Source organism: Aythya fuligula, chromosome 2 (assembly GCF_009819795.1).
Source record: "Aythya fuligula isolate bAytFul2 chromosome 2, bAytFul2.pri, whole genome shotgun sequence".
Taxonomy (NCBI): Eukaryota; Metazoa; Chordata; class Aves; order Anseriformes; family Anatidae; genus Aythya; species Aythya fuligula.
This window is the reverse complement of record NC_045560.1, coordinates 137,112,613-137,124,980: the sequence shown is the minus strand read 5'-3', so window position 1 is coordinate 137,124,980 and position 12,368 is coordinate 137,112,613. Positions and strand designations below refer to the sequence as shown.

Here is a 12,368-nt window from a genome sequence, read left to right as displayed (position 1 = left end):
TTGATCCCAGAGGCTAAATAATGTACAGGAAAGATTTAATAATGTTATGCAGATTATGTGTGGAAATGTAAAAGGACCCGAATACAATGCCAGTTTGAGAAACATTCGTGCGCTCATAGCTCTATTACGGCCACAAAGTCAGAAAACACAGCTTGAGCAATGGGCTATGATAATAAAATTAAAAATTGGAATTGCTAGAATATTTACTCAGGTGAGACTGTTTGATTAAAAAAAAAGATGACTTAATATTTTCTCTCTGCCAGGAAATGATCAGTGGAGAGAGCCCCGTTCCCGTTTCCACCACATTTCCATGTGAAACCCTGATAGTGAAAACACCGTAACCAAGGGGCGCTGCTCACAACATTCCCAACTGCTCGTGCAAAGGAGACGTCAGCTATTAAAATAGGAACAAAACAAAAAAAAAACAACGAATGGGCCTCAGCCAGGGTCTGCCAAGTGGCATCTGTCAAGTCGCCGAGTGGCGTAATGCCACTCTTTAAATACTGGCAAAAAAAAAAGGGATTATTGAACAGGATTCTTCACCAGGGTGGCCATGGATTTCATCATTAAAAGGTGACCTGAAAGCAGATGCAAGCAGAGTCTATCTGGAAATACCTGGAAACTTCAGTGCAGACTCTCACAAAGAAACAAGTGCAATGTTTCCTAGGTTTCCTGAGGCTGGCACTTGCGGTGGTCTTTCTTTGACCAGTGCTTTTATCTCCCTCGTGATAGCGGTTACAGCTTTAGCAGATGAAAACTTATGCTCACCATTAATTTTTTTTTCTTTCAGCCTTTTCCTTCTAAGGTCGGATCTTTATTTGAAAGGAGTTTCAGCAGGTTTCTTAGGTTTCTCATTTCCTCTTGCTATTTCTGCTCTCATCTGCTTTGCAAATGGCCCCCGTAATATTAAGCTTATCTAATGGCCAGGCCTCCTCCTGGAAGAGTGCCAGCGGCGGTCTGAAAACGAGGCATCTGAAAGCGTTCAGAGGAGATGGCCATCACCTTCTCCCTGAACCTCAAACATAAAACTTCCCTGACAAGCACATACTCCAATGTCATGAAAAGCAAGAGGTTACTCTCAAATTCAGATACCACGTTAACCGGCTTCCTCGGTGACACTTGGACATCATGCTGAACTGAACTCACTCGCAAAATAATTTCTTTTTTTCAGTGTTTAGAAAAGATGCTACTTGCACATAGACTCAATAAAGAGTGAATGTCCCAATGACAGCTTCACCGTGAACATGATTTTCATTTTATAGTTGCTTCTCCTCATTTTGTTAACCTTGATCATGTTCTCCCTCGCTGTGGCATATTCCAGGTCCCGGGATGGTTGGGGTCAGAAAGGACCTCTGAAGGACCTCTGGTCCAACCCCCTGCTCCATCTATTCCTGGCTTTTGACATTAGGCCAGAGTGAGTGCAGGCACAGCTGCGTCCATCGTCTCCTCAACCAGTGAGACTCAGGGGCTTTGTAACAATTCCTGCTGAGAAAGGTGGCAAGGATGAAACAATTTTCTTTTCCTGGGTAAGGAGAAGTCTATGAAAATGCAAGATGTGTTGCAGGTCTTTATGTGCAGACACACACAGAAGACAAAATCTCCTGGATTTTGCCATTGACCTTGGTGAGACCTGGATTTTATTCAAAAGGAGGAATTTGGTGAGGGTGCTGGGTCTGCAATTTAGAAACTTCAGAAGAAGCCTAAAAAAATTCTGACCAAGTTCTGCATAAGACACTCTGAGGACTCACCATATGAGCAATAAAGACTGACACAATAGCTAACTAGCTGAATGTTGTAAAAAGAAAAAAACCACAAGTTTACCATAATATCTTTTATTTGGATGAGACCTGAGAAAGAAGAGCCAAGAGTGGCTTCTATATATCTTGTAGAAGAACCAGTGCTGTAGGAATGCAGGACAAGGGTCTGTGTGGACAAATCTTTCATTTGGGCTCCTGCTTCACCAAAGGGAAGGAATTTTGACCTTGTGGGGGGCAGAAAGAAAAAACAGGCCCCAAACTGGAAACTGAAGTATGTAAACACCGACACAAGAGAGTATTGCCTGGAGTAACATTTTTTTCTTTTTGGAAAGAGGGTTGACAACAGGAAGAGGAAGGTTTGGTGGCTGCTGCAATGTCTGAGGCAGGCAGGTGAAACGAAACTAAAGGAGGTATCATGGTGTGCAACATATGACATCCTTCTGGAAAAGAAACAAGTCACCCACTTAATAATATTTTATTAGACTAAGTGTTACTTTAGCTTAGTTTATTTATTTATTTATTGCATAAATAATGACTGATTTAGAAGGATGCTATATTGAATTGGCGTTAGGTGAAAGTGAAGCTGAAAACATCACACAGACAGATTGCCAGCTGGTATAAATGAGCACAGCTCCGGGGGTGTCCGCTGCTGACTTACACCGGCTGCGGGTTGCCCCAGCAGAGCCCTTGGTTGACGAAACCTTTCCTAAGGCTGAGGAATCCAAACAACACTGCCCAGGCTGCCTCCAGCTTCTAGCTCATGCGATAAGGTCTTGCGCTGGTCTTCCCGTCCTGCAGCTAGGACAAACAAACAAAAACAGCATTTCTGGAACCCATCGCCTTTCTGCAGGAAGTTATTTAAAAATTATTCTGCAAAAGATCATTACCGCAGGCTCACCGCTTTAGAACAGACTTCCTAGAAGCACAGCAAGTTTGGGGGAAACCCCCACAAACAATCCCCCTTACTATAAGGCACCTGTTCTCCTTAAAACACTTTTGTTTTTAGTGGAAGTCACCCCAGCTGAATTAAATTTGTTTCCCTTGGGTCTGCATTTTCTTTAGCCAACACAACAGCTGCACCATGTGGAGATGAGCCACAAGAAGTGTAACAACACATGTTTGTGATTGCTGTATCAGCTTTGGCAGATTTAAGTGCAGAGGTCTTTAGCTGCCTTCTATTAGGGAGCCAGCTTTACAATATATACAACATCTTGCAAAGTAGTAGCAATAATATATGTAGTTTTATGTATTTCTTGTACATGCTGGTACAGTAAAACCAGAAAGGAACTGGCTATTACTTATGGCTATAAATATTGTGTTAAGCACAAACATTTTCTTTTGCATGTAAAAGTAGGAACAGAACAGGAGGATGGGTTGGCTATGATAAAATCCTCAGAGCCCTCCTGGCCTAGCTGTTACCAGCCCTGCAGAGATGCTCAACCATCCAGGATTTGCAGCAACCCTCTTATTTCAAAGCTGCAGTAAATGTAATCTCTCCAAGAAATTGCTGGATTCCTGGAAAATAATTCATAATCTTGGTACAGTGTTTTTTTTTTTTTTTTTCCTCATTTTAAGAACAGGTGCCAAAAACTGGTCTTGCAGAGCCTAATTCAATATATGTTAGAGTGCAGCTTTAAATCCTGCATTTGGGACATTTAATTAGGAGCTGTTGAGTATCCTACGCACGTCACAAAATGAGGTACTTGTTTTTTGAAAGATTATTCTGAAACTTCAATATAAATGCCAAAAATAGAGCACAAAAACAAGCATTTGTGTTTAAAATGTGTTGTTCCTGTTGCTTAGTGTGCAACTAGTAGCATGCATTTCTGTGGGTACTTTTTCTAACTCCTTTATGTGATTTTAATCTCCCAACACACTTTTTTAGTTAAAATTACCATATAAAAAGCCAACGCAGCATTGTGTAAGTGTCCCCGTGACTCAGAAGAGCACTTTTTTCCACTGTCTAAAATTTCAAATTCTTAGAATCTATTCAGTGATAAGGAGGCTGCTTTTACGTTGCCTATTTTATCTCCTTGGACCGCATCATTTCTAATCAAATGAACCTATGACACATTATTCAGAGGTTATGTCAAAGAAATGGTTGTGTCTAATGTGATCTGCCTCTGATTTTGACCTTTCCTCCATCCTCTTGGAAGATGAATCGGGCTGAGGGTGGAAACACCAGTCAAGCAAAAGCCTGCGTTTATGCTCACACTCCCGTGAGCAAATTAGGCAGGACAATCCTTTGAGAACTGACCCCAAAGGAGTATGTCTGAAAGAAAGATGTCATTGATGCTAATAGATTTTGGATCAGGTCCTACAGATATTCTGCCTAGGCTGAACTGTATAAAGCAGGAACTTTCTATCTATTCATCTTACCGAGAGACACAATATATTAAAACATCTAGTTTGGCTTTTTTTTCCTCCTGTTTCAGTTTTTCACTGTATTGCCTAGTATTCAAATTAGCACATTCGTTTAGAAATTAGCTTTAAGGAATTTAAAATGGGCATTGTTAATCCGGTAAGAGCAGCTTAATACCACCAGTGTAACAAATTAGATCATGGAACTACAGAGGAGCTCAAGGATGAAGCAATAAAAGCCGTGTATCAGCCAGTTCAAGGTTACAGAAAACATTAAACTCTCTCTTGTTTAGAAGACATTGAAATGTGATATATGAACACAAAAGAAGCAATGTCTTTAAATCTTAAAACGATTAGCAGCTTTGCTCTGTAGGGATCTTGGGCAGGAGATGGACTCCACCCCGAGGAAGATAAAAGACCTCAGTTTTCTCAACTGGAAGGAGTGATTCATTTTAGGTGGAAGTGGTATGCATGCGATATTCCTCATGTGGTAAATTAACTGTTTCCATTAAGAAAGTTCCAAGCATATGGAATCGGTCTCTTCTGCTCTGAAGAGAAAATTGTGCCACCAGAAAAGTGCTTTCTTCTTTTTTTTTCTTTCTTTCTTTTTTCTCTTTTTTTTTTTTTTTCTTTTCAAAACCCAGTCTGCTTAAAAATGGGCAGTGCTGATGGCTGTTGATAAACCCTTTTTTGCTATTCAATAATTCCATTAATCTTTCACTCTTTCCCTGCTTGCAACTTAAGAATTAAGAACATGTATTATTTAGTGAAGGAATAACGGGAAAAGCTTAGCTCGGGGTGCGTAAGCTCTCTAGATAGTAACTTGCTATATGTTTTGCTGTGTTTTTATAGCCTGACCTATGTATACTCAGTCATTTCAAAGCTTTCTTTTTTTGCAGAAAGTGCCTGTGTCACTGCACAGTGACAGGACTCAAAAGGACTCATCTTAGGTAGAGGGGAGGCTGCCAGAAATGCTCCCACACTGAACCAAACTGAGCCAGATTAGTAGGGGCTTCAATCAGTGCACTGCATAAAGCAAGCCTGTAAAACATCATTATTTGGTGCTTTGCTGTTGTGTTGCCTTTTTTTGGTACCTTTTTTTTAAAGTTATATTTTATGGGTCACTGTGAGGAAGGCTTCCTGCTGCTTTTAAGAGCAGAATGGGAATGTAAGTGCAAATCCTAATCTTTTTCTTGTTTTGAATATATTCCTGCTTTCCACGGTATCTTATCTTGTAATCAGACCCGTTACTTCAGAGGCAGTCATGAAATGGTTGTTATGCCATGGAACTGAACATTTTTTGTGAAGTTTTAAGACTAGAAATGTATTTAGGTGTTTTTTTTTTTTTAAAGTGACTGTACATGAGCAGCTTATTTGGACTTGAATTATGATCTTCGGACATGTTTTGATTGGGAGAGGTTGGAAGGAAAAAAAGTAGAAAACTGAAATTTGATGGCTTCTTCATTGTGAAGTCATTAGAATGAGTGATTTTAATTTAATTTAATTTTATTTTATTTTTTTCACATACTAACAGCTTCATTGCTTTGTAGCTGTGAAGAAGTTGGAGATAAACTTCAGAAATACATAGATAGGGTTTTACTAAAAAAAAAAAATAGAGAAAAGTTGTTACTGGAATAAGCTGTGAGCATATCATGGCATAGGTTTTATAGCCCTCAGTACTCAAGGGGTTCTTTCCAGCAGTACTGTGTTCTCCTTATTTGTACTTTGTTGGTCTGTACTTGTGCTTTTTATGCTTTTCTTCACGCACTTCTGTGAAAGGGCCACAAGGACAATGAAAGTTCCCTTCTTTGAAGCTGAAAGAATGGATCCCTAAACACTTCTGTCCCATATTCTGTCATATTCTGTCCCATCAGCTCTCAGTGCAGGAGCTAAAGAAAGACAATCTGCAGCCTTCACAGTGGGGAAAAGCCTTGGGCATGAAGTTGTGTGCAGTCACACAGCTGAAGCTTGTTTCATGTAGGACTTGTTTAGTCAAGTCATGAGGATTCGATCATTCACTAGTTATTGATATTAGTTTCCATTCCTAATGCGGGCATCAAGCCTGGCTAGATGATTATCATTTATTCTCCAGTGTCTGAGCACATGTCTTTGCAGACTGGAGAGCAGATGGCTGCCTCTAGAAAGAGGGGGGATATTTTCATGTAGATGGGAATCAGAGTCACTCGGGGTATTACCACAGCAGCAGTAATTCCTCTACAAACCAAAAAGGAGTCTTTTTTTTTTTTTTCAAGTGGATGCTAATCCTTAGATCCCATGAGCACAATCAATGCAGCTGTACTACGCACTGGGATATCTTTTGTGGTTAACTGTAAATAGCAACTCGGTATCCATGGCTTATTTTTACCATAGTGTGCTATAATAGGGAAAATAGCAAATGGTAAGGCTATATATAGCCTGGTACTAAGACTGCGAGCTAAATGGTCAGTCAACAGAAAAATCCTAGCCTAATCAACAAGTGGCTTTAGGTCTAGCGAGGCTATTTTGGATACTAAAATGATGTATAGGAGGTAGTGAGAACAGCTGTAGCAGTACAACTAATATTTTATTATTCCATGTTTTAGGAACTTTCTGAATCACTGATTTTGCCGGAGTGAATACAGATGGCAGAATCTGTACCTCTGTTTCCTGACTATTTATTTTCTGCACCTTTCTTTTGCTGGACTACCAAAATGTGAATTTCCCTTTATGCAACATTAATTACCTATTAAGTTGTGAGTAGATCAGGAAAAGAAATCAAATTCAGTTGTTTTTCATTCCTAACCTTCATAAAAACTCGCTTTTAGAATGTAAGTTTTAGTCCAAACTTGAGAATATGCTGTTCTTTTTATTTTATTTATAACTATTTTATGACTGACAGGGTTAGGAAAGTATATAACAAATTCTTAGATAAGCCTTCAAGGTTACTTCACATTGGACATGATAGGTAGGGGAAAAAAAAACAACAGGCAGAAGTCAGTTTTTCTTATCTTCTTTATAAACAAGCTGGTATTTCATTCAAGGCCTTTCCCTTAACTTTCAGCATACCAGATCACTATCAGGCAGTCACCCGGACAGACATGCAAACATGTTGTTGTTGACTATTTGTCTACTGAATTTATGAATCAGGTTCCTGAGGAAATAAGGCTCCTGCTTTCATTCTACCTATGTGCTTGCTGCTGAGCCTTTCCTTTATTACTCCTTCACATATAATTTTTTTCCTTTATTAACCCTTCACAATAATTTCAGACTCTTTCATCATACTAATCAAGTCTGATGGAAAGCTGCAGGTCTGTAATGATACCGAGTTCCTACCTGCACCAAACCCACAGGTGATGGGTAGAGGAGAGCATGCCCTGCTTGTGGGGCTGCCCACCCCACAGTAAGGGAAGTTATGGGTTTGGCTGCTGGATTTGCCACCATGCTGCGGACCAACCTGCCAGCCCTTCCCTGTGAGTTAAACATGGAGTTGTACTGCAGACATGGAATGTGCCATCTCATAGCTCTTTGGGGTAATGTCAGGGTGGGTCAAGGCAATATGAGATATTTGGTGATGTGGAGGGGTTGGAGGAAAAACAGAGCTGGGGGAGGGAGTTCCTGGGGGTCTACGAGGGTACTAAGGGTATCGTGGGGTTTGGGATGCAGAAGTGAATGGAGCCATTTTAAGATGATACGGGAGACATTGGACATTGAGGGCCCTTGCAAAGAATTGGGGGTCCTGTGTGGTGAATGGGTAGAAAACACATGGAGGAAGAAGCTGGGCTGTGAATGGCACCATGGATGTGATGAAAGACTATGTATATTGTGTACGAAGAGCATGAGGTGTTTGTGACACCAATCAGTAAGAAAACATGTAGTATTAATTCTGTTTTTGTTTTCCTAAGACTACCGTGTTTTAGTTAAAATGCATGTTATTTAAATGAGCCCAATCAAATACCTTTTGAAGTGAATGTTTCTTTTATTTGCTATCAAAGGAACTAGATAAGGTCCTTCCTATAGCATACAGAATTTATTTACATGGTGCTTAGGAATATTACTTTGAAGTACATATTTGTAATTTAAATCTTAGTTTTGGAACTAAGTTTGGAACTTAGTTTTGGAACCTGTTAGAAACTCAGATGTGAGCTTTCCAGGTAGTTTTTATCTTTCTCAGCTTTCCTGTGAATTCTGTACAACTGAGGCAGGAGGGACAACTTGGAACATATTGGTTTATACATTTAGGGTCTCAGGGACTGTCTTAGCTTGTGGTTATACACCACCTAATTCTTGGCCATGCCGTCATGATTTCTAATTCTATTGTAGAATAAGTGATTATAATGTAAATTGTTTTATTTGATTACAAAATGACATTTCAATATAAAATAATTATAGTACTCAAAAGCTAAGTATGGTCTTCATCCATCCTTTGGTCTAAGGACTTGTATTTGATGTTGATGCCAGTTCTGCAGAGAAGGGAGTCCTAATGCATGCCGTTAAATTGGTGAAATGGATGAAATACTTCAGAGGAAAATGAACAGCTCAGTTAGTTTTCTCCTATATTTTTAAGATTGGGCTACATTAAGAATTTTCTTACTCCCCTACATTCTCAGTAGTGTTATGTAGTTCCACTCTTGGAAGAAATGATGGGAATAGTCCTGTAGATTGTCTGCAACTTCCTCATCTCCATGTTGTCTAGACACCAGCAACCTCATAGTATATATTCATGCCTCCAGAACATTTAGACTTCCCTTTACTGGAAAGCCTGAATTAGGCAGTAGGAACAGAGGGAGTCTGTTTTCCCTTTCAAAATTCCTTCTTTGCTAGTGGCTAGGTACAGTTTTGTAATGAATACCAAGTCAGTGTCATATTTCACTGCAAGGTTCCCAAATTCACATTGCAGGGAAAAACTGAGATGGTGTTATTTATTCTAGTGTTACAGATGTAAAAATACCACTTGAAAGGAGAAGAGATAATAAAGTGATATTGAAAAATACCATGTTATATATATTATCTTCCTACTGACATTTTATTTTCAGCAGAAATGTACTTAGAAAGTATTCTGGCAGTTCATAAGGCGCAACTGAATCTTCTGTGAGTAAGGCATGGAATTGGTCTGTATTTTTGGCACTGCCCACCTCACCAGGTTATAAAGCTGGGTTACCTAACTCATTCTGTTTCAGATGTCCTGAATTCTTTCACGTTCTTCTTGCTTCAGTGGTAGAGATAGAAGGCAGCACCATACCTTTCTTCATCAATTATCTGGTGGTTAGGATACTTTTGGGTAGTGAGGTTTGTGGTATTAAATCACTTTGGATGAAGGCTCAATCTGCTATTCTAAGACAAGTTTTCTTAAGTCTTATTCTCTTCAACTGTTTCTGTTTTTAATGTGGGGGGAAGAGTGGCAGATTAGGCTGTTTAACCTTCCTCTCCCCTCCCCCCCCAAAAAAAAAGAGAGAGAGATTTGTGTGAATGGGGAGATGCAGTATTTCTTGGCTCCCTTTCTTTGCCTTGGTGTTATGACTAAAATATAGTACCTGTCTTTTTCTAAGACTGCTTTTTTTATGCTGGAATATGCTGTTTATCACAGTTGTAGGTTAAGAGAAGAAACTGGAAAAAAACTTCCTCCTGTGAAATAACTTGAACAAAATATTGTCTTCAAGTCTTGTGTTAAAGGATGTGGAGGCAGTCTCTGCATTCCAGGAGTGACACGGCCAAATATGAGGCGGCCCTTTGCTTGCTGAAACTGGTGAAATGTAAATAATAATACTGATGAAAATAATAATTGGTCAGTGTATCAGCCAAATATCCTGTATAACAATGTTGGAAAATAGCCATATGGCATCTTCTACCTGCCTGACCTCACTATTCCTAGAACAGGGAGATGGGAAGTCTTGCAGGGTTCCTCCCCACCATTATCTAATGCACTCATACTACACTGGCTCTGAGGTATCTGCTGGCTTCTTCTCCTGGGTGTTTATTTTGGCATCTCCTACAGGCAGTTATCCATACCATAGACAACTCTGGCAGTACTGCTTGGTAAGCCACTCTGGTTTATGGGATGATACTTGAAGAGCTCTGCGTTGATCTGTTGTGCGAAGGAAGACTTCCTTGCAGTTTTTCCATGACTCAGAAAAAAACAAAGAAACCCCAAAGGTCATATGGTGGTGTGTGATTTGCTTCATGGCTCATTCAATATTGCCATTGTGTATTCAGGCTGACCACAGTGAGTCAACTGGACTGGATTGACTTCAGGCGAAGCAGACAACTTTCACAGCAGCGGGACTTCAGTCATTCAGCATTCCCTTGCTAACGCACACCAGGGAAATCACATTAGGTGTGGTACATGGATTTTTATTTATTTATTTATTTATTTATTTGAGTGATTGTTGTGAATCTACAACCAGCTTGAAAGCGGAACTTGGGCATCTCTGTATTTTTATGGGTCTTACCCAAGTGTTTTACTACCTTGAACCCCTATTAGTTAAGCAAATAGACCAGCTTTCAGGGACGGCTGTGGATGTTGGCTGACACATCCAACTTTTCTTATGTTGACTTGGCTGGCCCTACTTGGATGCACTGTCAGTCAGCCAGTCACATTGCTGCATAAACAGCCCCAAAGTTGGGAGTTATACTGTGGAGAAACTGCAGATAACTGTCCCACGGCAGTCATCAGCCTTAAAAAATGCTGTTTGAGTAATTAAGTGCCAGCTTCCTATGGCTTCGCGGGGTAATTGCCTGCTTTGGCACCAGAAGCAGCCAGGCGCCGGCTGCCTGCGCTTTCCACCTCAGCTTAGGAAAGCAGCTCCGTGATTAACACAGCCATGATTAATTAACACAGCTTTCCTCTGCTCTGGAGCTGTTTGCCCACTGAGGGGGCTTTATTTATTTTTTTTCATTTTTTTGGGGGGGCTGGAGGCCGCGGGGCCTGGCCCCTGGGCAGGACTACAACTCCCAGCATTCCCCGCGGGGCCCCGCCGCACAGAGCGCGCCGGGAGCGAAGCGCCGCGGGCCGACCTCCATTTTCTCCCCCTCTCCCCCCTCCCTCCCGCTCTTCCCGTGGCGCGCCGGGCGGGGCCTCATTTGATCGACTTCCCCTCTGACCAACCAGCGCTCCCCACCCCGCGGCGTCCCACCAATGAGCGCGCGCGCCACCGCCCCCCGCCCCTCCCACCCCGCGGAGGTAGCGGCAGTGGCGGCAGCCGGGGGAGGGCGCGAGCTGCGCTTAAAGGGCCCGCAGCGCGCACGCCGCGGGGTCGGGGTCGGGGCGGCCGCCGGCCGGGGGCTGCCCGGGGCCGCTCCGCAGCGTGGCGGCGGGGCCGGGGGGGGCCGGAGGCGGCGGCGGCATGGAGCAGGCAGCGCCCAAGAGGTAACGGCCGGGGGGCTCCTGCCCCTCCCGGAAGCGAGCGGAGGCCTTTTGGGGCTGGGGCTGGCTGGGTGGGAGCGGGCGCGTTTTTATTTTAATTTTAATTTTATTTTTAATTAATTTTTATTATTTTATTATTATTATTTTTGGCCCGGAGCTCTGCGCTTTGCGGGCGGCGGGGTGGGGGCTGCCCGCCCGCACCCAGCTCCGTGCCCGCAGCACCCCGCTTGGCCCCGGTGTTGACCCGCCTGGTCGCCCCAATCCCTCTTTATTTTTATTAATTTAAGCCTCCGGCCTTTGCCTGCTGTCCCGGTGTAACGTGGTGAAACCTGCTTTAAACGTGGCGGTCAGCGCAGGGCGAGGAACTACTTTGCAAATGGGCACGCTGAAAGGGGAGCAGGGCTGGCTGGGATGCCCTTATCCTATAGGGAAAGTGCTTACAGTGGAGCTGTACCCGCTGGGATGCCCTTATCCTGTATGGGAACTGCTTAAAGGGGAGCAGGACTCACTGGGATGCTCTTATCCTATAGGGAAAGTGCTTAAAGTGGAGCTGTACTGCCTGGGATGTCCTTATCCTATATGGAGAGTGCTTACAGTGGAGCAGGACTGGCTGGGATGCCCTTATCCTATATGGGGAGTGCTTAAAGTAGAGCAGTACTCTCTGGGATGCCCTTATCCTATAGGGAAAGTGCTTACAGTGGAGCAGTACCCACTGAGATGCCCTTACCCTATATGGGGAGTGCTTAAAGGGGAGCAGTACTCTCTGGGATGCCCTTATCCTATAGGGAAAGTGCTTACAGTGGAGCAGGACTGGCTGGGATGCCCTGATCCTATATGGGAAATGCTTAAAGTGGAGCACTACTCACTGGGATGCCCTTATCCTATATGGGAAGCGGCTGTGTGCTGTCCAG

General features: G+C 42.6%; 1 protein-coding gene across 1 annotated transcript in view; it reads left to right on the top strand.

Moving 5' to 3' along the window:
- The first annotated feature begins 11,417 nt into the window (after positions 1–11,417).
- STK3 (serine/threonine kinase 3) overlaps positions 11,418–12,368 on the top strand; it is a 135,315-nt gene continuing 134,364 nt past the window's right edge. The window contains exon 1 of the mRNA XM_032180826.1: positions 11,418–11,460. Within this exon, the coding sequence (XP_032036717.1) occupies positions 11,438–11,460 (23 nt within the window). The 5' untranslated portion in view covers positions 11,418–11,437. The remainder of the gene's footprint in view (positions 11,461–12,368) is intronic.